General features: G+C 44.6%; 1 protein-coding gene across 1 annotated transcript in view; it reads right to left on the minus strand.

The window, feature by feature from the left end:
• Positions 1 to 26,829, minus strand: part of OPHN1 (oligophrenin 1) — a 292,555-nt gene extending 265,726 nt beyond the window's left edge. Inside the window, exon 1 of the mRNA XM_072626106.1 lies at positions 26,331 to 26,829. Coding sequence (XP_072482207.1) covers positions 26,331 to 26,484 — 154 coding nt within the window. The 5' untranslated portion in view covers positions 26,485 to 26,829. The remainder of the gene's footprint in view (positions 1 to 26,330) is intronic.
• Positions 26,830 to 27,056: the final 227 nt, after the last annotated feature.

Raw genomic sequence — 27,056 nt, forward strand, 5'->3', positions numbered from 1 at the left:
GCACTCTTTATCCTTCTTTGAACATCTGGGGATCAGAGGCTACAACCACCTAAAATGTTTGCAAGACATGCCAGAGCCTAGCCGAAGGAGCAGAACCTGCAGCCTAGAATAGGCATCTAATAGAACTGCTCCAGGAGAGACAGGGACAGCATAAACTGTGGCCTTGTGGGTCTCTGCCCCACCAGGAGCTGGAGCAAATGATAGTCAAACAACTATACTCCACTTGGGACTGACTACTGGCCACAAGATATGAAGCTGTGACCTCAAGTATTTACAGAGCAACAGGAACTAAGTGACTCTTCACCTGGGCAGCCATTGGGGAGTCTCAATCATGTGTTAGATTACCTTTCTATTTCTTGTGATAGTGTGTGTGTGTATGTGTGTGTGTGTGAGAGAGAGAGAGAGAGAGAGAGAAAAGGCTGATGCAATCCCCACATGGAAGAGGCTGAGAAGCCTGCTTCTGAAAAGGCATGATGACCTGTAATGGAAATGCCCTGCTGCTTGATTTGGAGTATTTGCAGATGTTCTAGGGCCGATTCCCATCTGCTAACCACGTGACATCGAGTTCAGTTGTAGATTGGTTGTGTAGCCAGAACTGGGGTGCATTCAAAAAGTACAAATCAAACAGGGTGGGGTGCTTTGCCAACGGCCTTTGTCCAACCTGGCTAGCATGGGAGAAGGATGAGCTGCAGTGGCCCTTGAGGCTGGGAAAGGGCCTTGGGTCCTCTTTCATCCAGAGCCAGCATGAAGCTGAGAGAACATGATCTTGCTGTGGCCTCTTATCATTGGGGTATTTATTGTTCCTTCCTCTTAGGTGAAGGAGATCGGCCCTTGTAAGCTATGAAAAATCAAAAGAGTGAGTCACCAGAACCCAGGAGTTAGATCCATGCTAGGTAGAAGTCACCAGTGTGGATCACACACTTTCACATTGTTGGGCTTAGGGGCACCATAAAAAAAAATCCCTGGAAAATCTTCATTTTTTTTCCTATTATGCAGTGTTTATAGTACCTTATTGTAAAATTTGAGTTGATACTGTATAATACTATACATATAGTTTATGCATTTCTGAGTTTCTAAACTTTCTATGTCATCTGCTAACCTTTGCATGTCATAAAACTCTCCCAAAATTTCCGTTTAATTTCTTATGTCAATCTGCAATATATTGAAACTGCTATGGGGAAAGTCATGCTGTGGAAAAGATAACTGTATAGTCCCAAAACACTTGATTGACTTAACCCAGGAGCAGCAGAGATGTGGACTTATCTCATCCATTGATCAAACCACATTTGGAAATGAACCAGGTATGGTCAATGCTACGTGGAATATGCATCTTAGAGGCCACTCTCCCCACTGACCAAGGCTGTACTGGAGAGAAGGTGCTCCTCAATGGGGCAAAGGAGGGAAAGTTTGTACTTCTGCTCTTGCTCTATCTTGAAATAAATATCCCTTTGTCACTGCTGATTGATGTTAATTGGTTAAAATGGAACAAGACTGCAAATAGTGGCTAATAGTGGGAAGAACAAGTCTGAAGAGGGGCATGAGCTGAGGGCATTAGTGAAGGGACACCAATAACCTAGAACCCTGAAGGGAAATGTAGCCCTCCTTGCTTTGAAAGAGGGTGTCCAGAGTATTGCTACATGCATTCTCCTCTTGGGTCATATGAAACTGGGGTATGAGCTATATTTGAAGAATTTCCCAGAGTTTAAATTTCTAGGCAAGAGTGAGAAATGAGCTGAAATTGTGATAAGATTTATGAAATATTATAAACAGATGGTGTTGAATTTTTTAATCAAAAGATAACATCTCTAAAGGACTTTGCAAGCATTAAAGTGCTACCTAAATGCTGGTTATTATTATAATAATTATTATTAAAACCCTAAGCTGAGCTAAAAATAAACCTAGGCCAAGTTGAGTAACAACTGCCTCAGCAGGAATCTTCAGCAGCATTGGCTAAGCCCTTTTTACACATATGGAGGTAAGGCTGCCCCCCCACTGCACACATGGGCCACTCTGCCCCGGTCTACTTTAACCAAGGGTCACTAAACCCTCATTTCACGTATACAAAGGTTCAATGTTCAGTTGGTTCAGTGGTTGCCACAGGAGAGAAGTGAATACCAAGATAGTGTCTCTAGCAGCTGCCAACTGTGCAAAGTCTTTTTTTAATTTGCTAAATACCCAAATAATGTAAATGATCTGGGAAACAGATGTATGCCTGGAAGGGTGGGATGTTTTGAGGCTAGTGACTTATAATGTAAGCAGGTAATGAGTAAGGAGATTGGCTCTCCAGGGCCTCCACTGTCACATGCATTGCTGGAGAGCATTGCTCATCATTAGCTGTCAAGGAAATTGTCTAACATCATGCTCCAGATCATGAAGAAGAAAACAGAGGCGGCAGAAGGAAACAAGCATCATTAAGCACCCACTATGTGCCAGGTACCATGTTATAAACTTTAATGATATTACCTCATCTGATCCTCACAAACCTGTGAAGCAGGTGCTGTTATGACCCCATTTTACAGTTGAAGAAACTGAGGCAGAGTGACTTGCCCAAAGTCACTCAGCCAATACATGTCTGAGGCCACAATGGAACTCAGGTTTTCCTGACTTCAGGCTCAGTGCTCTGTGCACTGAGGCAACGGGATGGCTCAGTGGATAGAGCGCTGGGCCTGGGAGTCAGCAAGACCTGAGTTTCAATCTGGCTTCTTACTAGCTGTGTGACCCTGAGCAAGTCACTTAACCTCTGTTTGCCTAGGAGGCAACTAGATAGTTCAGTAGACAGAGTACTAAGCCTGGAGTCAGGAAGACCTGAGTTCAAATATCACCTCAGACACTTATTAGCTATGTGATCCTGGGCAAGTCACCTAACCTCCGTTTGCCTTCATCCACTGGAGAAGGAAATGGCAAACCACTCCAGTATCTTTGCCAAGAAAACCCCATGGATAGGATTGGCATGCTACAGTCCATGGAGTCACAAAGAGTCAGCCACAACTGAACAACAAACTGCCTGGAAGACAAAAGCAAACGAAAATAATTCTGAGGTTTCTCCTCTCAGCCCCCAAAGACAACAAAAGACAGTAACAGTCAGTGTTGGAGAGGCGCTGGAGAGCCAATTTCCCAGAAAGCCCTGCTTCATTCAGCCCAGCATCCTGCCCACCCTCATTCTCTCCCACAGCACCCCCATAGCTAATGTGTTGCCAAGTCCTGTCAATTCTCCCCTCAAAGGATCTCTCATATCTCCCCCCTTCTCCCTATTCACACAGCCAGCAACCCATTGAAGACCCTCAGCCCCTCTCACCTGGACTACTGCAATGACCTTCTGGTTGATGTCTGTCTCCTATTTCTCCCCCTTCCAATTCATCCTCCTTTCAGTCGACAAAGTGACCTTTGTAAAAGTCAGGTCTGCTCATGTCAACAACTCAGTGGCTCCCCATTACCTCCTTTTTGTTTTTTACATATAAAATGTATATATATATATACATATACATAAATTATATATAAATATATATATAAATTATTTATAAATACATATATAATATAAACTATTTTTATATATTAAATATAAATATAAAATCTTTTTTAGTTTTTAAAGCCCTTTTTAAAACCCTGGCCCATTCCTACCTTTCTGGTCTTCTTACTCTCCTCTAAGTAACTCTGCAATCTGGTGACAGTGGTCTCCTTTCTATTCCTTGAATACTGTAGCTCCATCTCCCAACCCTGTGACTAATAATGTTGGGTGTCCCTGCCCTGGGTGCGCTTCTCTTCTCCCTCTATCCTACTTCACTTGGGGATCTCATCAGCTCCCATGGATGTAATCACCATCTTCATGATAATGATTCTCCCATCTACCCCTCCTGCCCCAACCTCCCTGATGATCTCCAATCTCATATCTCCAACTGCCTTTCACATATCTCAAACTGGGAGTCCAGCAGACATCTGAAACTCACCAGGCCCTAAACAGAACTCACTGTCTTTCCCCATAAAAACCTTCCTTCTCTCCTAACTTTCTTATTACTGCAAAAGACAACACCATTCTCCCAGTCACCCAGACTTATACAACCTAGGTGTCATCCTTAACTCCCCACTCTCTCTCATCTCCATATCCCATCTATTGCCATGGCCTGTCGATTTCACCTTTGCAACATCTATCAAAAATGTCTCCTTCTCTCCTCTGACACAGTCACCCCCCTGGTGCATGCCCTCATCACCTCATGCCTAGACTGCTGCAATGGCCTGCTGGTGGGTCAGTCTGCCACAAGTCTCTCCCTACTCCAGTCTATCCTCCATTCAGTAACCAAAGTGACTTTCCTGAAGTGTAGGTCTATGTCACCTTCCTATTCAATAAACTCCACTAGCTCCCTACCCTCCAGGATCAAAGACAAAATCCTGCTTGGTGTTCAAAGTACCCTCCCCACCTTTCCAGTCTTCTTATACCTCCCCACCCCCATACTCTTTCATTTGGTTGCTCCTCAAACAAGACTCTCTGTCTCTCATCTCTGGGCATTCTCTCTGGCTGTCTGCCCCCATGCCTCTCAGTCCCCACCTCTACTTCCTAGCTCCGCTGGCTTCCTTCAAGTTCTGGCTACAATCTTGCCCTCCTGATCCCCCTTAACTCTAGTGCTTTTTGTCTGGTGAGCATCTCTCATTTATTTTGTCGAGGGCTTGTTTGTACGGTTGTTTGGATGCTTTCTCCCCCATCAGACCGGGATCTCTGCCACTGTCTTATGCCTCACTTGTATCCCCACTGCTTAGCGCAGGGACTAGCCCGTAGTAGGTACTCAATAAAAGCTTACTGACAGACTAACAAAAATTAGCTGTTTGCACTTAGGGTCCTTCTTTGTTACAAGGGAAGGCTCAATTGTAGCAGTGAAGGATGGTGGGGCAACAGGAGAAGGGGAAAAGAGAGAGTGAAGGAAAATAACCAGAAATTATTGGGATATAAAAACAAGAAACTTCAGTAAATCCTATTTTTTGAAAAAAGAAAAAGAATAAAGCACAACAGAAATGCCAATTGGGCTATTACAATAATTAACACAAACATGTAATTTTCTAAATAAATGAACCCCCAAAAAAATCCAAAAAATGAAAGCCATTGCCATATAGTCTCATTGGTAAACCAGAAATTCTCTAATCTGCTGAGAGGGTGGGGAGGAGGGGAGTCTAAGTGGAAGTGTGTGAAGTCTCTGCCTTAAATCTTTGTTCAAATTGGCCCACTGCAAGGGCCTTAGCTTTGGAATCAAGCACTTGAATGGCTCGTCAATCCTGGGTTCCTCTGCCAGCTCAGCCACTGAACTCTCAAATTCTCTTTACCACACAATTCACTATATGATTAGGTCAGGATAAGCCTTTCCATTGCTCCTTTCGAGATGTCCCAAGTGTTACACTAGAATCCTCATGATTTAAGGAACCCCAAGAGGGCCCCCAATATCAATATATGAGTGGATGGATCTTCTATGAAGAGTTTATGGATCAACACAATTACAAAAGACTCACAATGAAAATGTTCTCCATCTCCAGAGAACTGATGAATTCTGAGTGTAGATTAAAATATCATTTTTTTCACTTTTTAAAATGTTTTGGGTTTTTTTTTCAACACAGTGAATTATGGAAATGTTTTGTGTGACTTCCTGTGTATAATGGGCATCCTACTGCTTGCCTTCTTAAAGGGTGGGAGAACAGGTAGAGGGAAGGAGAGAATTTGGAACTCCAAATTTAAGACTGAATGAAAATAGTAATAATTATTTTTAAAGTTATAGATCACAGAAGAGAACTTAGAATTCACCTAGTCCAGAGTTCTCACCTTATAGATAAGAAAATTGAGGCCCAGGGAAATGACTTACCTAGTTTTATCTATCAGATTATAGACACACAAACCTAGAGTTGGAAGGTCCAACCCCCTCATTTTACAGATGATGAAACACCCGATGCTACAACAGATAAAAATTGGCTCCATTACTTATAGCCAGTATTTACATACATTTATCAAAAAACTTAAATCTCTTCAGAGGCATTTTTCTCTACTTCAGTTGGAAAAATTACTACAAAGTATGGAAAAATACGTTCTTTAGGTCACATACTTACGAAGTGATTAGAACCTAAAGGAAATCCAAGTGCTTGGGAGCGGCCCAAAGTGCACAGTTGGGGAAATATTTCCGCTACACTGGTGAGTCTCAAATTTGTCACCCTCGCCCAAATGTCTCACTAACTCGATGGAAAGACTGGAGCTCAAATATAGCATACGGATTCATTTCTGCCAGGAAAAACATACAGCCTATGGTCCCATTTTTTACCTAGCAGGGCCCCCCTGATCCAGACTGTGGCCTAGCAGAAGAACCACACTTTAAAAACACTGGGCCCCTCATGTGCTCAGTTCTGACTGCTGCTCCCTTGCTGTGTGACCTTAAGCAAATCTAGACCTGAATTCTCCATACATAGAAATGAAGGGGGGTGGGGGACAGGGAGAATAATTTATCTTTAAGGGATCCTCTTAGCAGTAACATATTATGTTCCAAGATCCTTTCCCAGGATCATGGAAGTATTGGAAGTAACCTCAAAGAGCATCTAGACCAAAACCTATCTGAATCAGGAATGTCTTATGCAGCAAAACTATCCAGAAATGACCATCCAATTTTCAATCAAGTACCACTGATGAAAGGGAACTCACTACCTCCCAATGTAACCCAAGCAACTTTTAGACTGTTCCTATACTTCAGAGTCTTTCCCTACATTAACCTACAACTGACCTCCTTGTAACATCCACTCCTTGCTCATCACTGCAGAATGAGTGCAAAATACAAAATGAATTTGTCTCCTCTTCCCTATGACAGTCTTTCAAAGTTTTAGCTGGCCCAGCAAACCCCGCCTAAAAACAACAAGCTTTTATGAAATGCCCACTCGTCTCTATGATAGGTACTAGGCATGCCAAGACACAAATAAAATCCCTGCTCTCAGGCAGCACTCATTCCAGGTGAAGCGGGGCCCAGCTACTTGGCATGGCTTGTACGTAGTGCCCTAATCACCCTTGATTAGCCTTTCGACACGTGCTAACCTGCCAACAGGGTAGCCCCCAGAAGTGAACCCAAACTCCATGGGCACGTCCCTGATTCTGGATGCATGCTTCTATTAATGCAGCCCAACATTCTAATGACTCATTGCCCCTCCTTCTCCACTCCTCTCACCCATCTTCCCCCAATCCCCAGGATTGTTTTTTGGAGGAACTGCTATCTGGGCAGCCCTACCCCTCTTGTACTCATGAAGTTGAGATTTTTTTTTACCCAAATGGAAGCTTTACATGTATTGCTATTAAATCCATCCTATTATACACATACATGTTGTGTGTGATGCCCCCAAGTACAATGTATACTCCTCGAGAGACCACATTGTTTCTGAATCCTCAGAGCCTAGCTCAGGACCTCACATGGAATAGTCAATAAATGTTCATTATATGGATGTTTGTTAGATTGAGCCCACCTTCCTAGCTCATCAGAATCTCTGGAAGGTTGCAATTCCATCATCCAACATAGTAGCTCTCCCTCACAGCTTCAGGTCATCTGCCAATTGGAAAAGTCCAGCATCTTGGCATTTACTAATGCTAACACTCATGGGGGCATATGTTACAGTAGAAAGAGCACTGACCCTGGAGCCAAAGGGCATGGGTTCAAATCCCACCTCTGATATTTAGTACCTGTATAACCTTGTACAAGTCCCTTCTCTTCCTTGGGTCTCATTTTTTTCTCCTCTATAAAGTGATCTGCTGCTGTTCAATCATTTTCCGTCACGTCCAACTCTCTGTGATCCCACTTGGGGTTTTCTTGGCAGAGATACTGGAGTAGTTTGCCAGTTCCTTCTACAATTCATTTTACAGTTAAAAGGAAACTGAGGCAAATAAGGTTAAGTGACTTGCCCAGAGTCACTCATCTCGTAAGAGTCTGAAGCCATATTTGAACTCGGGAAGATGAGTCTTTCTGACTCCAGGTCTGGTGCTCTATCCAATGCAGTGCCACCTAGCGGCCTCTCACTGTAAAGTGAGAGGGGATGGACTAAATGGTTCCTAAGGTCCCTTCTATCTCTAAATCTAGACCTTAGGCAAGTCACTTCCCTGCAGCCTCAGTTTCCTTCTCTGTAACATAAAGGGGTTTGACCAGAGCTTAGCACAGTGCCTGGCACATAGCAGCACTTAATAAATGTTTGTTGTGTTTGACTGAATTAGATGACCTCTAAAGTCCATTCCAACTCTAAGTCTGACCCTCCGATCTAAGTAAGGCCAGCTATAACGTTCCATGTGCTAAGCTTCCTCTGTGGGCTTCTCGCACTGCTAAAATGGCCCAGGTACCTAAAGGATTCTGCTTGAAGAGAGCTTGTCAAGCAAGCGTCTCCTTGCCCAGTAGGGTCATGCCAACCTCACATAATCCAACAAGGCCTGCTCAACCTGTTTGACAAGATTAATTAAACTGTCTTGTGCCATGGAAAACATTTATACTGGGTTTTATTTAGGAAAATTCCCATTATCCACTGCCACAGAAGACCAAGTATTTTAACACTAGGGGTGGGAGGCAAGTAAAGCAATTGACTCTAGAGATCACAATGGTCAATCTCTACTTATGAGTCAATCCAGAGAGGCCTGCAGTGGTCCTCCAGGCCACAAGGGAACACAAATTACTTTAAATGGGCCACTTTGAAGATGCTAGGTGATGAAATAGGGCAGGGTAGGGAAAGGCCCAGTGCAAAGCAGGCAGAAATCAAAATAAGGCACAGGAGGGCAGGCTCATTGCAAGGGGTCGATCAAAGTGTTTCTTGAATTAAGACTCCAAAGATAAGAAGGATGGCATGAGAACAGAAAACAAAATGCTGGGAAGAAATTCTGAAGGAACAAGAGGATCAATGAATGTGCACTTACTAAGCACTTACTATGTGCCAAGCACTATGCTAAGGAGAGGTTGGATACAAAAATAAGGTGAGGCCAGAAGCAAGACTTTGTTCAAAACTGAGCTATTTGGAATGTAGAATATATCTTCCCATGGAAACAATTCATCTGATTGGTGTAGAAGGAGAATGCTGGATTCAGATCAGAGGACCTGAGTTTGAATGGCACCTCTACCACTTCAAAATCATATGACCATCACTAAACCTCTCTGAGCCTCAGTTCTCCATCTGGAAAAGGAGGGACTTGGGCTAGATCAGGGCTTCTTAACCTGGAGTCCTCAGATCTCAAAGGGCTCATGGATAGATGTCATGTGACCTATGAACCTGCAGTCAGCCTTGTGCTTTAGGAAAACCCCTTTGACAGCTTGCTGAACTGAAGAGTTGTTTAGCAAGCCCTTCCAATATCCTCCTAGAGCACTTTAAGATTTATGCTTTTTCACTGGATCCTGCCTACTCTGTGAAGCAGAAAACACAAAGATCATTATCCCAGTTTTACCGAGGTCAGAAAAGTTGTTTGTCATACAGTTAATAAGTGGTGAACCCAAGTCTCTACCCCAGCTCTCCTTATTTATAGTCTAGGACTCCATCCACCACACCACACTGCCCTCCTCAACATCCTGTGTTAGGCACTGAAGAAGATGAAAAGATGAAAGATGGTACAGTCCTTGTCTTCAAGAGGTTCATAAGCTTTTACACATATATGAAGGAAGGATCTGGGGGGAGGAAAGGGACTTGTACACAAATATCTTGAGCTGAGTTAAATCTAGTCTCAGACACTAGCCATGTACTCTGGGCAAGTCACATCACCTCTGTCTGCCTCCATTTCCTCACCTCTAAAATGGGTTATAATAGTACCTATCTCCCAGGGTTGTTGAGACAATCAAATGAAATAGTATTTTTAAAGTGCTTAATGCAAGGTTTGGCACATAGTAGGCATGTAATAAATGCTTGGGATTTTTTCCTTTCTATAACAAATGAAGGTTACAGGACTGTAAACCTAGAGTTGGAAGAGGCTATCTAGTCAAACCCCTTATTTTACAGATGAGGAAACTGAGACCCAGGGAGGGGAAGTGACTTGCCCAAGTTCACCCAGGTATCACCAAATTCAGGATTTGAGCACAAGTCTTTTGACTCCAGAGCTAGTGCTCATCCCACTGTACCAATGCATCGAGAGGTAAGAGGAAGCTAGACGTCACCATAGTGGACAGAGCGCCAGGTCTAGAGTCAGTAAGATCCATCTTTGTGAGTTCAAATCTGGCCTCAGACACTTCCTAACTGTGTAACCCCAGGCAAGTCACTTTACCTTATTTGCCTCAGTCTCCTTATCTGTAAAGTGAGCTGGAGAAGGAAATGGCAAATCACTCCAGTATCTCTGCCAAGGAAACCCCAAATGGGGTCATGGAGAGTCAGCCACAACTTAAACGACTCAACAACAAAAATAAAGAAATAATAGTGTAAGCATTAGAACTTTTGGCTCTTTGTAAGTTAGACTATGATAAGCACATGGGATTCGCACAGAGTGACATGAGAGATCAAAAGAGGAAGAGTACTAGGGGACCCAGGAGATTCATGAAGGAGGTGGCAACTGAAGGAAGAAAAGGAAATTAACAAGAGAAATGGGAGGAAATCCATTGTAGTTTAATGAGCATGAGCATGCTCAGAGCTGTCTTTCCTGACGGGATACATAGAACATGTGCCAATATTCTCTGCCTGCTTTCAATCAATCATGGGTGAGTTTGGGGCCTTTCTATGAAGGAAGGCTTCATAGAGGAGGTAGCATTTGAACTGGATCAATAAGGATTCGTTTTTTGGACAAGTACTACAGATGGACAAAATGCTAAAGGAGAAGGAAAAGACTGATTTGTATTGCAGAAATCAATGGTTTCAATGATTCTAAACTCCCAGCCACAGAAGTCCATATTTTTAGTACCAGTATTCTCCTGAGGATGCCATATGGCTGTAAGTCACAGAACACCAGGATCTCGGGAGAATATTCATTTTAGGTGATCCAAAGGGAAATGCATGATGGGTGTTAACAGGCTGGAGAATATTGCCAGTGGTGACTGGTCTGGCTAAGTCCTGATGAGTTCGAATAATGGATCCCAAGAAGTGATTCCATTATTCAAGTTCACACTGCATATTTCCATCAGGCTAGAACCAGTGACCACATTTTATATAATCCAACTCTAAATAAAGTAAATTTGAATACCTGAAGACATCTTACAATATTCATTTACCACACTCATCAAGACCTAACTGTACATAAGAAGTGGTATAAGAGACACCAAGGACATGAATAACTGGAAAAGGAGGGGACCAGTCCCATAGTGAGAGTAAGGATTAACAGGTGCACATATCAAGTGCTACATGGGCATCCACTGTATATTCAAAGAACCAGCACATTGGGTTGATCATTCCTAATATTTAGAACCATCTCAATGTGGAAGGGACTGCCATAAGAAGAAGTGACTTCCCTCTTACTATAGGTCTTCAAAGAAAGGCTGGATGACCACTTGTTGGCCACTTTAAAGAGGGACTTCTAGAGGGGAAAGAGGGAGAAAAATTTGGAACTCAAAATTTTATTAAAATGAATGTTAAAAATCGTCTTTCTATATACTTGGGGAAAAAATAAAATACTATTTTAAAAAAGAAGAGGGACTTCTTTTTCAGGCAAAGGTCAGCCACTGATGTCTTTATGATTTTATGGGAGGTTTACAGGAAAACAAGGGCAAGGATCCCACAGGCTGAAAAGTGGGCACACTGAGATATGTACCAGGAGAGGTAGTACCCACACCAAAGAGATCATGGGTTTACTGAAATCTTTTCAAAATACAGACATGAAAGGGGAGAAAGCACTGAAGGTATACGGAACAGCAGAAAAGTACGCAGAGGCATGTGATGACAAGTTGGGCCAAAACATAAATACTATAAATGGCAGTTAGGTTGCTAGGACAGCACATTAAGGTCTATTTAGCCCATAATATAGCTATAACAACAGCACTGAACTATTAATAACCTTTTAAACTTTGTTTCTAAGAACTGGGAGAATTGGAAAAAAGTTTGGCAGAAATTAGTTTTGGACCAACATCTTACACCATGTACTATAATCAGCTCAAAATGGAGATACTACTTGAGTACAAAATTTTATGCCATAAACATTACTTTTATGGAAAGAGGGGTTCCAAGTCACAATTTGGATATCAGGAGCACACCTCCCCTCCATAAAAGCATGGGGAGAAGGCAGACCCCTATTCCTAGATCAGTGCTATTGGAGACTTTAAATGCAGCCACTGGAATTGAGGGCAGACGAGGAAAAAAGAGAAAAGTAAACTGGGGATCCAAGCAGTGGGGAAGAAAGTGATGGAACCAGGCCACAAGGAGTTGCTGCCATGGCTCTGAGGCAACAGAATTCAATAGTGATAGCTCTGGCAGCTGCACTATTGACACACGAGTCATTCATAAACTCATAGGGGACAATAGAGTAGAGTAGAAACTGTGCTTGGTTTGGAATCTAAGGAACAGAGTTGGAACCTTGGCTCTGCTACTTAGTACCAAATTACTTTGGGCAAGTCATTTCTCCTCTGTGGGCCTCAGTCTCCTCCCCTGTAAAACAAGGGGGGTGGACTCCATGGCCTCTGAGGACCCTTCCAACTCTAGATCTAGAACTCTATGAAATTCAGTTCAATGATGATAGGGGAACTTGTTTTCATCAACATTGGTTCCCATTCTTGAGACTCAACAAAATTTAAGAAGCAGTATGGCCTAGTGGATAGAGAGCTGGCCTTAGAACCAGGAAGCCCTGGGTTTGAGCCCTACCTCTAACTTATACTGACTTGTGTGACACTGGGCAATTTCACTCAACCACTCAGTGCCTCTGGTATCTCCCTAGGCTCTAAACTGCGGAGCAGGTACTGGTCTGCATTGGGAGAGGGAATTTTCTTCCTCGGAGTTCCCTCCATCACTGTAATCACAGGTCCAGTCCAATCAAATAGGCAAATTTCCAAGCAGCAGCTTAGCAAGGACACCAATGTGTTTTTATCCCTACCTAGTAATGAATGCAGAAGGAGTGTCAATCCAGGATTAGGCTCCAGCTGTCAATTGCCACACACATAATACAAATTTTTCCACTCCCAGGGAAAGGGTTTTCCACGACAGCATGGCTCCAGAGAGAGTTGGAAGCTATGTGTCCCTCCTGCCTCTTGCTCAAACAAGGCTCCAAGTTTCCAAACTAGTAGGTACTGACTCCATTTCTAGGTCTGTGGGCTGCCACATTTGAAAGTCTTATACTGCAGTATTTCGTTTCTGGAAAAAGAAAAGCCATTTGGGGAGCCTCTGACTCTCTCCCAATATCCACCATGGGACTGACAACTGCATGTGATAAATACCCAGGCCAATGGCCTGGCAGAGGATCTCAAACCACCCAGCTGAGGAGGAAGTATGAGACATGGAACAAAGGGGGCAGGTGTCTCGGCAGTGACATATCACTATTCTCCATTCACCCAGGAAGAAACCCAGCTGCACAGTAATTAGATTACAACTAGCCTGTTCCACTGGCCAAGTAGCTGAGCCCAGAAATGGAGAAGGAAGAGTGGATCGAAAGCTTACCTCCCACCAAGTCACTCCATTTCTGTCAACCAAACCATTTGAAAGGGAGAATGAAACACTATCATCCTCAGAGAGAAGTGCTCAGACAATCTGGCCACGGTATAGACAGCACAGAAAAGAGCTTGGCATCTGGAAACGGAAGGCCTCTGTTCCAATCCTGGCTCCGCTTCTGACTAGATGTGTGACCCTGGGTAACTCCCTTTCCCTACCTGGGAAGAGGAAGAGGAAGAGGCTAGACTTGTCAGTCTATAAGGCCCCTTCTGGCAATGAGATTGTACAGAAAAAACAGAATCACAGTGATCAATGACCATGATGCCAAAGACAATTCCTGTTGATAGATTGCATTCCATACAACAATCTACTGGGGAGGTCTTTTACGTGTTACTATCCTTCAGGGTACTGACAAGGAAATGAAGCCTGTACATGGCACAAATTATCTTGCTAATAGAGCCAAAAGAAAGCTCTAGGAATGGACCACAGTCAGATTGCGTTAAAGATTCTCACTCATTTTTCAGTTATTAGCTACTAAAATCAGCCAACCAAAGCATCCACTTCCTAAACTTAGGAATCCTCTTTCTTAATGACTCAGTAACAACAGAGCTTAGGGAGCTTCCTCTCCACTGTGGCCACAGACTGGGCCTCTGCCCACTTCCTCTCTCTGGCTCTCCACAATAGTGGCTGTTGTTATTTCCAGCAGAGACAGAGATCTAAGGGACGAGGAACAGTGATGACACTATCGTGTCAGGTCCACAGTGGGCCAGGTTGTTGAGTTCTGGGGTAGGACGTGATACTGGTTCTTGAAGGTCAGCAATGGTAGATGAGATGAAAGCAGGGGGAGGAGGTGGCATCTTCCTCTCCCCATCCATCTCTTCCCCTTCACAATGATGGTGGCAGAGGCCTGATCACAAGCAGGAGGAGGCAAAGGCCCTAGATGTTCCGCCCAAGTACTAAGGGTTGGGGAATGCTCACTGTAGCATCATCAATCAAGGTGAAGTGAAACTCCTCTCTTGATGACATCATAATCCACTTGCACATTTCCTTGATGGAAAGAAAGAATCCCTACTTGCCCCCAACCAGGTGTACCTTGTGAAGGAGAGGGTGACTGAAGAAGATGGCAAATAGAGCCATAAGCATCACCAACATTCTTAGAAAGGTGATGTCAGGGCATGCTTAGTGCTGCTTCTGGGAGCCAGGCAAACCCCCAAATTCCTTGCTAGACTAGCTCAGAGGCAGAGGGGCTCTCATTTCTAGCTAACTTGTCTTAACCACCAAGTCTCTTGTGTCCTCTCCAGCTTCCACTGGTCATACCTCATTGGGCACAGTCCCTTCCAGGCCAGAGTGCTCCCCAATGTTCACCAAGCAAGCCTGCATGCCAGGTCAGTTGTCACCTTACCCCTGAAGAGAATCAGACCAAGGATGGAAGACTAGGGGTGTGTGGAGGGATGGAGGGAGTACTTAAGGAAAAACAAGCTCAGAAAACTGTTTCCAAGCAGCTTAGAAACTCAATGGAAGAGCAAATTCCAGAACCAGATGGCAGATGAAATAGGACTTCTGGGCTAGGCATAATAAACAAAATCAAGCCACAAAAAGGAAGCCAAGAAGATGATAAATGGGCCTTCACCGATTCATGGTCTGATTGGATGACCTCTCCTAGTACATGAGCCAATCCAAAGCAGCTTCTAAAACAACAGGTTTGGAATGGTTAGAAAGGAATGCCAAACCTTTGCATCAAGAAGCACAAACCAAATACCTACTGAATTTAGACCACCATGCACCACACTGACAAAGAGACCCAGATGAAACCAGACCTGGTCCCTGCCCAAATGGAGCTGCCAATCCAGTGTGATACATGCCAAATAACCATAATAATACATGTGCATGAGAGAGATAAAAAACAAAAGTGCCGAAGGAAAGAACATTTCTGACTTGGGGGAGGAATGCCAAGGAAAGCTTTCAGCCTCATAGTACCTTTAGGATAAAATACAAATTTCTCTATTTGGCATTTAAAGTTCTTCACAACCTGGTCCCTTCCTATCTTTTCAGTCTTTTTACCAATCCCTGTGCCCATCTCACCCCATGCACTCTATGGTCTAGTCACACTGGCCAATTCACTGTTCCTCATATACTCTATCTCCCATCTCCTTCTCTTTGCACTGGCTGTGCCTTTCTCCATCACCTAGGATGCTCTTACTTCTTAGAATCCCCATCTTCCTTCAAGACTCAGCTCAAACAGTGTCTTCTACAGATGGCTTCATTTGGTTCCCTTAGCTGCTAGACTCTAAGATCATCTTCCTTCTGCTCGGTATGTACCTCACATGGACCTATACATGTACATATTATCTCTCCCATCAGAATGCAAGGTCCTTGAGGGCAGGGGCCATTTGGTTGTATCCCCAACATTAAGCCCAGTACACAGCACATAGAAACCATATAGTAAATAAATGCTTGTTGACTTCGTGGATTTCAGTCGGTAAAGATAGGATAGGAAAGTATTTTAGTCAATAGGGTGACATTCAAACAAAAGTATAGGAGAAGAGTAGTAGAGCATACATCAAGGTAGGGGAGGGAAATAAGTATTTATTAAGCACCTGTTATTAAGCACTTTAGAAATATCGTCTCATTTGATGGTGGGAAATAGGATGAGAATTTGCTTATCCCATTCCCTTTCCTAACCAACTCTCTGCAGCCCCCAAGATGTGGTACCTTAAAGGTTGTCACCATGGGGAGCTAACTAGAATAACCTCCCCCAAATTTTCCCCAAATGCCTCCTCATGCTTCCTGGATACACCAGAGTTATTCTGCTATCTTATGCCATTATAGAAGACATGTTTACATGTCATGTGGAGTTTAATAGTTTAAGATCCCATCTTGTGCTAGAGGCCTGGGGAGGATGAAAGGTAGACTGTGGGAGCAGGGGGGTTGGAATGCCATACATCAATGCCAGAGAGACCAGGAGAGACCCAGGAGAAATGAGAGCAAGATGACAAAAGACCTTGGTCAGAGAAGCCTGTATCCCAGGAAGCAGTGTGCCACAGAGTTGAGATCACAATTCTCTAGCCCCAGATCTCAAAGCCTGCCCCACTGTCCCAGAATCCTTTGTACCTACACTCACAGTAGCCATCTAACAGTGAGTAAACAGTGCAGGGAATGGCCTGCAGCACTAGACAGTGGGGCCTCAAGTGATCATTGTATTCGAGTCATTTTAGGAATTACAGCTCTCCCTTCCACATGATGACTTTCCCCATCACAATTTAGGTATATCACAGATGGGTATAAGAAATTAAATGGGGCTGAGTGAAAGGAGCAGAACCAGGAGAACTTTGTGCACAAAACCACAATGTGCGAGGAATTTTTCTGGTAGACTTAGTCCTTCACAGCAATGCAAGGACCTAAAAAATTTCCAATGGACTAGAGGCAAAATGCCTTCCACATCCAGAGAAAGAACTATGGAACTGGATTGCAGAATGAAGCAGATCATTTTCTCTTGTGCTGTGTTTTATTTTGTTTTGTTTTATGGTTTCTTCCATTCATTTTAATTCTTCTAAGCAACATGCCTAAGGTGAAAATGTATTTAATAAGAATATATATGTAGAACCTATATAAGATTGCATGCCATCTCGGGGAGGGAGTAGGGAAGGAGGGGAAGAAGGGGGGGAAGGGAGAGAGGGGGAAAACATCTAAGATATATGGAAGTAATTGTAGAAAACTGAAAACAAATAAAATAATTTTTAAAGAACATTAAAAAAAATAAATTAAATGGGAATTTGGGAGGAGTTTTGCAGAAGCCACAGATGTCACATGAAGGCCAGTAGACAACACAGAAAAAGTTTAGAAACTCAGAAATGCATATAAATATATGTATAGTATTGTATAGCATCAATATAGTTATCTTTTAATGCCATAATAATTCTGAATTCTTCTCTGGTACAAAAGGAGAGTCAAAATATTTTATGGGGATTTTCCAAACTCCTGCGATGTGGAAAGGATAATTATAGATTTATAAGCTGTACCTAACCTACTTACTAGTAGGTTAGGCATCTGTGGAGGGAATGAGACCTACCCATCTGGGCACTATACCTGGGTGACCTTGAAGTTCCCAAGGGAAGTCATGGGCATTAGAAAGGTTCAGGCCACAACCTTGGTGTGTCTAGACCTAATATGCATCTACAGAGTGCTGGCGCAGATTGATACCAACACCAGTCAATTTAGAGTACTGGAAGAATGGGATGGGCACAATGAAGGACATAATACTTAGCCACCTGGATAAGCTAAGGTAGTCAGCATGGCATAGTGACCAGAGCACTAGACTTAGAGGCAGGAAGACCCGGGTTCATATCCCACCTCCCACACTTATGAACTATGTAACCCTAAGCAAATCACTTAAGGCTTCTATACCTCAACTTCCTTATCTGGTCATCAGTAAAACAAAAGGATTGGACCCAATGGCCTCAAAGATCCCTTCCAACTCTGAATCTCTGATCCATAAGTCATTCCTTCCAGGTAGACGCTTGGAGGAGGAGAAAGGCCAGTGGTGGCAAAAATTATACAAGAGGCACTAGCTTACCAACTCAGTCAACCCATTTATTTGGGGTCTTATTGAAAAGCATTTATTAATGGCCTACTCTGTGCAGTCCCTGCCCTCAGAGAGCTGAGATTCTATCAGTAGATCTGGAGAAACTCACCTTCAGTAAACTCTCCAGGGAGGAATGACTAGCTGAGGAACAGTTCAGTGTCCTGAGGGCTGCATGCCCATCACATGAGGGGAAATGCTCGATGAGCAATGCATGCGATATGCCATAGCCAGTCCTGACCTGTCCCAGAGCCCTCTAGGAAAATTGCCTTCTTCAAGTTGAAGGACCTCAAGAATCCCTTGAAGGGCATGCTATATTCCTCACTTATTATGGTGGTCTGAAAAAAGATTGGAAAAGATGGGTGCATTGGACAAGAGAACCAAAGTGGATCAATACACCAGGACTCAAACCCAAGGTCCCCTAGACTATCAGTAATCAGTGGTTTGTAGCATGGGACTTACACAACTGGTTATGTTTTGTTTTTTTTTCCTCTGGGGCAAAGGAAAACAAAGAAAAACATCTGTCTGGCTTGTGCCTGTGAGCCAGTGCATTTCTGAGGACCCCGCCCCTTTCCCACAGCTCAAGGGAAAGCAAGCTAGTGACATCAACAATTTGGAGGTGGGAGAGTGAGCTGAATCCATGGGCCACCCCTTGATATTTCAGCTGGGGACATCCCAAGGGAACCAAAGCACCTCCAAGAGCGTGACAGAGTGAGAGTTAGAGACAATGAGAACCAGTCTGGATCATGTGCAAATTCAGGGCTGTCACTGCAGGTTGGGATCTAAGGGTGGTCATTGCAGGAGTGCCAGGCCAATCAGGCCAATGACCAGGCTAACTTCGGATGTCCAGAAAGAAGAGAAGAGGCTACTCATGTAGTCAAATAAGGTTCACTGGCAGAATACATGTAACATGTGTTGTTGCTCCTTAGTTGCGTCTCACTCCATTTGGGGTTTCCTTGGCAAAGATCCTGGAGTGGTTCACCATTTCCTTCTCCAGCTCATTTTACAGATGAGAAAATTGAGGCAAACAGGATGAAGCAACTTGTCCAGAGTCACACAGCTGGGAAGTGCCTGAGGCTGGATTTGAGCTCAGGTCTTCCTGATTCCAGGCCTGGCCACCTAGCTGGATCTCAGAGGCTACTCAGTCTCAGATTGAGTCTCAGAGAGGGTAAATGACTTTGTATGCCTAGGGTCACACAAGCAGTAGACATCAGAAGGAGGATTTTAGGTCCTTTCACTGTGCCCTAGCAGGGAGATGCCACTTCCTTGGGCCTCAGTTTCCTCCCCTGTAAAATGATGAAATTGGGCTACTCTAGATCTATGGTATTATGTGTGATCTCAGGCAAGTCCTTTCCCCTCCATGAGCCTCAGTTTCCTCCTCTATAAAATGAGGGGTTTGGGTCTGATGACCTCTGCAGTCCCTTCCAGCTTTAGACCCATGATGCTTTCAATTTTTATTGGGATAAGATAAATTACATGTGGTACAATTAAGGCTCAAAGTCTCCAATGGACACTAAATACATTGTGCTGGTAGCCACTATTTTAATAAGCAATGCTGAAGACTTTCCTGGGGCACGTAAATGCCCCGCCCCCATCCAACTCTGCTTACATTCCTTCACTGTGGCACAGAGGTGAACTTGGGCTTTCAAGGGCTAGGTCAGAAATGGGTAAGGCCTAAACAGGGTTGGGGAGCCTGCAGCCTCGAGGCCACATGTGGCCCTCTAGGTCCTCAAGCCCAGCCCTTTGACTGAATCCAAACTTCACAGAACAAATCCCCTTAACAAAAGGAGTTTTTCTGTAAAACTTGGACTTAGTCAAAAGGCCGCACCCGAGGACCTAGAAGACCACATGTGACCTCAAGGTTGTAGGTTCCCCACCCCTGGACAAGCAGGTCCTAAGAACCCAGAAAGGTTTCGAGTACAGTTATCCTCTCCACATCACCACTTTCCCCATCATGACTTCAATAAGTCCCAACTCAGCCTAAGAAATGAAATGGGAATTTGGAAAGTTTTGTGGAAGCCGCAGACCACACAGAAAAATTCAGAAACTCAGAAATGCATAAAATATATGTATAGTATTGTATAATATAAACCCAGTTTTTACAATAAGGTACTGCAAATACCTCATAAAAGAAAAAAAAAAGATTCCGACTTCTTGTCTGCTACAGAGGCAGGGCCAAAAACTTTTACGGGGATTTTCCAGATCACAGAGATCCCCCTACAACATGGAAGGGACAACTGTATAGGGCTGGTGATGGATGTCTGTCTCCAGCACCAGAACACAGGTTGGCTACGTTCGGAGAACACCCTTAGTAGACGGGCTGCTGCAGGGCAAATTCCTTTTCACTGTAGCAGTTCTCTGATTCTGTCCGTCAAGTAGTACATGGGGTGTCACCTGTGCTGATAGAGGGTAGCCTTCCAATGAAATCACAGCTCATTCCAGGCCCCTCTACCTTAATGCATCTTCACAGCCACACACCACCACCCTCCCGGGACAGGGCAGAGCAACAATGGCAGTACCCCTTTCCCAGATAAGGAAACTGAGGCTCAAGAGAAATGATTTGTCCCAAGATCACACAGTTTGTGGCACATCCAAAAGTAGAACTCAACTTCCCAGGCTTTTCAAGGTTGTAGCATAATTCCGAGGCAACAGAATTGTGGTGGTTTCCTTGTAAAGAATCCATGTATGCAGGAGCATGTCATCTATGCTATACAACAGCAGGCAAATATTCACAACACAACAAGGAAGATGGAGAATCCAGCAAGGGATGAGGGGGGGACAGAGACAGAGGCCTGGACAGAGGGACAGAGGGACAGTCAGAATATATAAAGGGTCAGAGGGCCAGCCAGAGGGATAGACAGAGGGACAGACAAAGGGACAGAGGGACAGAGAGACATCCAGAGAGAAGGACACAGGGACAGAGGAAGGGACAGAGAGAAACAGAAGGATGGACAGACAGAGGGATAGAGAAACAGAGTAGAAAAACAGAGGAACACAGAGAGAGACAGGGCAGAGAGACAGAGAGATCAAGAAGGCAGTCATCTCCAAACTCTCAGAGTGGAGACATTTTTTAATCATCTAACTAGTACTTCTGGTGGATAAAAAGTCAGTTAAGACCTGGGTTCAGGTCCCACCTTTGATGCATCCTGGCTGTGTGGCTCTGGGTCAAAGGTACCATACATTGGCCTCCAGAATCAGACTCAAATGTAATTGGGAAATATTTAACAAAATAAATAAAATACAAAAGAATACAGTTGCTCTACGGCTTTCCTAAGTCACCTTGTACATGGTTTAGCCATTTCTATTGAATTTGCCACCACTGCTCTAGCCAAGTCTCTTTGAGACTGTTCCTTGGAGAGAAGGGGGGGGGGGGGGGTCATATTGGTACATCCCAAGTCAAGCATTTACCCCTCGCCTACACATTACCCTGCTCCCCACGGAAGGTGATACATTCAGTTTGTTAGAAAAAGAGCAAGGAGACCAGAGGAAAATATGCCCAAATAAAGAAGGAAAGCTCATTAACAGACTGTTATCTCATATGAGATAAAGGATCCCAGATTTTTTCACTGCAGAGCCAATGCTTTTATGTGTCTTGCCATGTCCCTAGGCCTCAGTTTCCTCCTCTGTAAAATGAGAACCAATTTCTATAGGCCTCTCTATCCCCCAAGCACCAACTAGATGGAAGTTTACTAAGGACAAGGGAGTTTCTTTTGGTAGCATTAGCCCAGGGTTTTACTCTACTTAAAATGACTAAAGGCAAAGGGTGAAACAGACTTTAAAATAGAGAATGTCATAGTTGGGAGGGCCCTTAGAGCAAAGAATATTATAGCTGGGAGGGCTGTTAGAATAGGGAATGTCATGGCTAGGAGGGGCCTTAGAAACACAGAATGTCAGAGCTGGGAGGACCCTTAGAAATATGGAGTGTCATAGCTGGATGGGTCCTTAGAACAGGGACTGTCAACTGGGAGGGGCCTTAGAAACACAGAATGTCAGAGCTGGAAAGAACCTTATAAGTCATTTAGTCCAGTTCTCTCATTTGTACAGATTTGAAGAGGCCCAGGGAAGAAACAACTTACCCAAGAACATACAGCAAATTCATAGGTATTCAGAACAGAATGCAGGTCTCATGCCTCCTAGGTAGCAAATCTCCATACTTACACTCTGTTAGGAGTGAAACCTCATCTACAGGTTACACAAAAATCAGCCTCCATCAAGGAGGAGATAAATAAAAATAAATAAATAAATGAAATTTCCCTGAGGTTCAGGATTGAAAGAAAGACAGCTGCCGGGTTTTACCAATGTCATGTGCCAAGTTTTACTGGCACCACGGAACATTTACCCATTGCAGCTCCATGGTTGGTTTCATAAAAACCTTTAGTAATTCTGATTTCTAATGCCAGATTCTAAATGCCAAAATGGTCTCGTGGACACATGCACACAAACTAATTGTAAAGATTGTTTTGGAGGGGGCGGCCCTGAAAGCAGTCTCCAGGTGCTGATCTTAGGATTTTATCGCCTTCTCATATACAGACTGGACCTTTTGCCTTGCCTGTAACAGAAGCTTAATAAATGTTTGCTGAATTGAATTCAACCTCTTAAAGGGGAAGAATAGGAAAAACTTTGGTTAATTCCATGTCCTGGGTTCAAATTCTGGCTTTTCTACTTACTAGTTGTGTAATCCTAGGCTACCTTTTCTATCTCTGTACATGTGACTTTGGGCAAGTCACTAAACCAGGGGTAGGGAACCTACAGCTGGCCTTGAAGCCACATGTGGCTCTCTAGGTCCTCAAGTGTGCCCCTTTGTCTATGAAATTTGGATTCAGTCAAAGGCCTCAAAGGTTCCCCACCCCTTCACTAAACTACTCAATGGACCTAGGAAATCTCTAAAACAGTTAAGTTGGTAAAAAAAATGATGTTGATTTGCATTGATACAGGGAGTTCCCTCACACGACATTCAATATATCAATAAAACCACAGTTCTGAATCCCAAAAGTGCCACAATTTATTGTACCCCAAGGAAAACAAAGCCAGAAAAAAGTGTTTTGTATTCCCCAAAATATTCACAGCACCTTTTTTGGAGGTAGCAAAGAAACACAAACAAGGCAAATGCCCATTGATTAGGGAATATTAAATAAATCATTGTCCATGAACATATTAGAATATTATTATGCAGTAAAGACCAGACAATATAGAGTATTCAGAGAAGCATCAGAAGATTAACATGAACTGATGCAGAGCCAGGAAAATGATATATACAATAACAATACTGAAAATGGAAAGAACAAGAAACCCTGAATGCTGGGAAATTATGATAACCAAGCTTGGACTCCAACAAAAGTTGAGAAAATTCACCTTGCTCCCTTCTTTGGGAAAGGAGGGAAATCTATGGGGATTGCACATCCTGTCAGATGTGATGGATGTGTTGGCTGGACTTGATAAATGCCTATCTCTGTCTCTGTCTCTCCCCGTCCCTTTTTATCTTTGTTGCAAGAAATGGCTTTGTTACAAAGGATAATTTGAAAAATTTTGAAAGACTTAACAATTCTGATAAAAGCAATGCTCAACCATGATTCTGGAGGACCAGTGATGAAGGATGTTGCCCACCACCTGACAGAGAAGTGGTGGATTAATATCGAGAATGAGACACACATTTTGGTCAATATGGTGATTTGTCTTGCTTGACTCTGTTCCATTATTACAAGGGTCTTGCTTTTGTTTTTTCTGGAGAAGGGGAAAAGAAAAAAAGTTTGATAATAGAAAAAAATAAATTTTCAAAAAGGATGTTAGGGGAGTGGGAAGGGACATGTCCAAAAATAAAGGTGATATTAAAACAAAAGGTATCATTAAAAGTTGAAGCGAGACTGCTATTCTTAGCAATATATTAAAGCTGTGTGACTTGGAGATTTTTAAGGAAGATCGGAGTGGGAAGCCAAACAGTTCTGTGGGCTTCTAGCTAGAGCAGGTGTTTAACATCCATTCCAGCTGACAGGAGAAATGGAGGGTGGTTTCGTGGTTGGAGTGTATTTCCTACCTCCACTATTTTCAGCATCCATACTCCAGAGAGGACAAAGGCCTTAGCAAGTTGGCCCATCTGGCCACATTCTGTTCTCAGGCCTCTTCTAACCACATCTATAGATTTTGGGGTTACATGATCCGGCAAGTTTCAGGAAAGAAGGGGTGAGGGAGGAAAGGACAGAAAGAGAAGGGAAGGAAGGAGAAGAGGACAGAGGCTAAGAGAGAGCATATAACACCTAGAATGTCAAAAAAAAAAAAGGGCTTTACTCTGACTTAAAAATGAGGTCTCAAAAATGAAATAAACTTGCCGTGTGAGATAGTGAGTCCTCTGTCTCTAGGGGAGTTGAAGGAGAGGCTGGACAGTTTTTTGTTAAAGAACATTATAGACTAGATTTAAGCATTTTATAGGGAGTTAGACTACATGACTGCAAGAACCCTTTCAAGTCTGCATTGATGGGAATCCTCTTCCTCCCCCTCAAAGTAGTGTGGTGTGTTTATAATCCTGATCAGTGGTTGCCTCTCAGCAGGCAATTTTTATGGTTTTCTAGTCTAGTGAATCCCATAACCTGTCCCTTTCTGAGGCTAGAGGCTCCAGGTATTGAATAAAGCTACCATCTAATTAATAAATATACAACTGTAGCAAACACATGTTCTTGCCCTTCACCTCCACCTTCTTTACCAGCTCTTCTGGAACAACATGCCTTTCTTTAACCTTTGGTGAACTGAATTATGCATGGCCACACCCAAGGGCCTGTCCTAGAAGTCCAGGAGGGCACCTGGGAGATGCCAGGAAGGTGCTCTGACCCACGGTTCTATTGCATAAAGCCTTAGACAGTCACAACCAACCAAATGACTTGGAAGCCATTTGGACTACTTGAGCAGTGAGTCAAAGGAGCTTGTAGACTCCCAGGAGAAGGGTCACCAGCAATAACAAGTAACGTGGCTGCCACTATTTCTACTCCCCAATCTTAGGATTTCAAACCATCCTGTCCCTATTTTACAGATGGGGAAAACTGATGCTCAAAGCGGGGAAAGGAACTTGCCCACGGTGACACAGAGGTAAGGGCTAAACACAAGTAGCATGTCAGGTGCCTTCGAAAACCTAGCATTAAGTGCTTTCGATCATCCATGGCAAATCCCACTTCACCTGCCCTCAGACAGCCACACTGGGCCCAGATACAGGCATTTGGGAAGTCAATTGACTCAAAAAGAAAGAGAAAAGAAAAAACAAGTTATAAGCATTTATGTTTGTCAGTGGTTTTAAATTTCATAATCCATTTTCAAGCCAAGAAGAAAGTAAGTTAAGGATTGCTCCACCCAATCTTAGCCCTCCGTTCTCCAGGGTATAGGCTTTGGCAGAAAGGGTGGGTCTGTCTCAACCGATGGTGGGGATGTTTATTATTTTTACTGTCGTTCTGGCCTCCCGTCAGCAGGCAGAAATACACCCCCCCCCCCCCCCCACACACACACACACAAACAGCGGTTCCAAGCCTCTGAGTCAGCTGTGACCATCCAGGAAGGCCGGCACAGCGAGGTTCCTTCAGGGAGTGACCCCCTGCCCCCAGTTCTCCAGCCCCATCCTCCCTTCGTTATCTTTCCCCATCCAAGGGCATATCTTTTGTTTCGGCCCTGAGCCGGTAGATGAAAACCCATGTGTCCCTACTTGGGCTAAAACTGACTGCGACTTCAGGCCAGCAAGCTCAAGACAAATGCTGCTGGGGCAAAGGATACTTTGTGGAGAAGATCGCAGCCCCTGCCCCCACCTCCCCAGGTCTTTTCTCGATCTTCAAGCTCATCTGCAAACTTAACCATGACAATAGCAATAAGCAATAGCCATAATCAAAATCATCATCGGAAGGGGACTTTCTTTCCGGACCAGATAAGCACTCCCTAGATCCCGGAGGCTTTCTACAAATCTTCTTTGGGACCAAGCATGTGTTCAGGTTGTTGTCACCAGGCCCCAGATCCCCGAGAATGGCGGATGAGCGAGACATCTGCCAGGGAGGGGGGGATCCCTTGGCATACAACGGAGAAACTGACCTTTTATGGCCAGCGCTCCCGAAGGGGACGCAAGGAGGTGAGCAGAGTTCGGGCTGGATCGGCAAGCTCCAGGTGAAGCCCCCCTCCTCGCTGGCACCCCCGACAGGTGTGTGTGTGTGTGTGTGTGTGTGTGTGTGTGTGTGTGTGTGTGTGGAGGAGACCGGGAGCAAGGGTCACTTACTTCTCATAGCTCCGATGAGGGAGTTACCGTCTTTGATCACGTCTTTGATGAATCTGTTGGTCCGCTCCAGCTCCTGCTCGTAGCATTTGAGCCTCTCGCGGAAATCGGGGCTGTCCAGGTAGCAGTCGCTGAACTCGAGCGGGGGATGCCCCATGGTGAGGGTGCGGAGCGGGGCCGCACACACTGCCAACAGAGCGAGAGCGAGCCCAGGGAGGGCGCATCAGCTGAGGGGGCGCCTTACCACAGCGCACCGCACAGCGCTGGCAGCTGGGCTCAGGCGCGACTAGGGCCGGGGCCGCCGCTCCGGGTGCTCCACGGGAGCCGCGGGCTGCGGACGTCCGTCCGTCTGTCGGTCCCTCCCTCGGCTGACCGGGTGAGCTACAGCGGTGCGGGCCCGGCCGGCCGCTGCCCAGCGCTCCGCATGCTCCCGGCTTCGCCTCGGCCGCCCCGGCGCACGAGCCACCCGAGGGCAGCGGCGGCCGCAGTTAAAGTGGCCCCTCGAGCCCGCCGCGACTCCTTCCTGGACAATCGCGAACGTGCCACTTCAGCCGGGCCGGGCCGGGGGGCGGGCCGGGGCGAGCAGGGGCGGGGCCTGAGTGCCTCCCGCCCCTCCCCGGGATTAGCTGTTAGACCGTCCCCTCCAGCTCTGAAGGCTCCTTTGATCCTGACCCAAGCTGGCCCCGGCCCTCTCTGCGGGTCTGCTGGACTCGCCGGCGGCCCCGAGCT

This window comes from Notamacropus eugenii, chromosome X, assembly GCF_028372415.1.
Source record: "Notamacropus eugenii isolate mMacEug1 chromosome X, mMacEug1.pri_v2, whole genome shotgun sequence".
NCBI lineage: Eukaryota > Metazoa > Chordata > Mammalia > Diprotodontia > Macropodidae > Notamacropus > Notamacropus eugenii.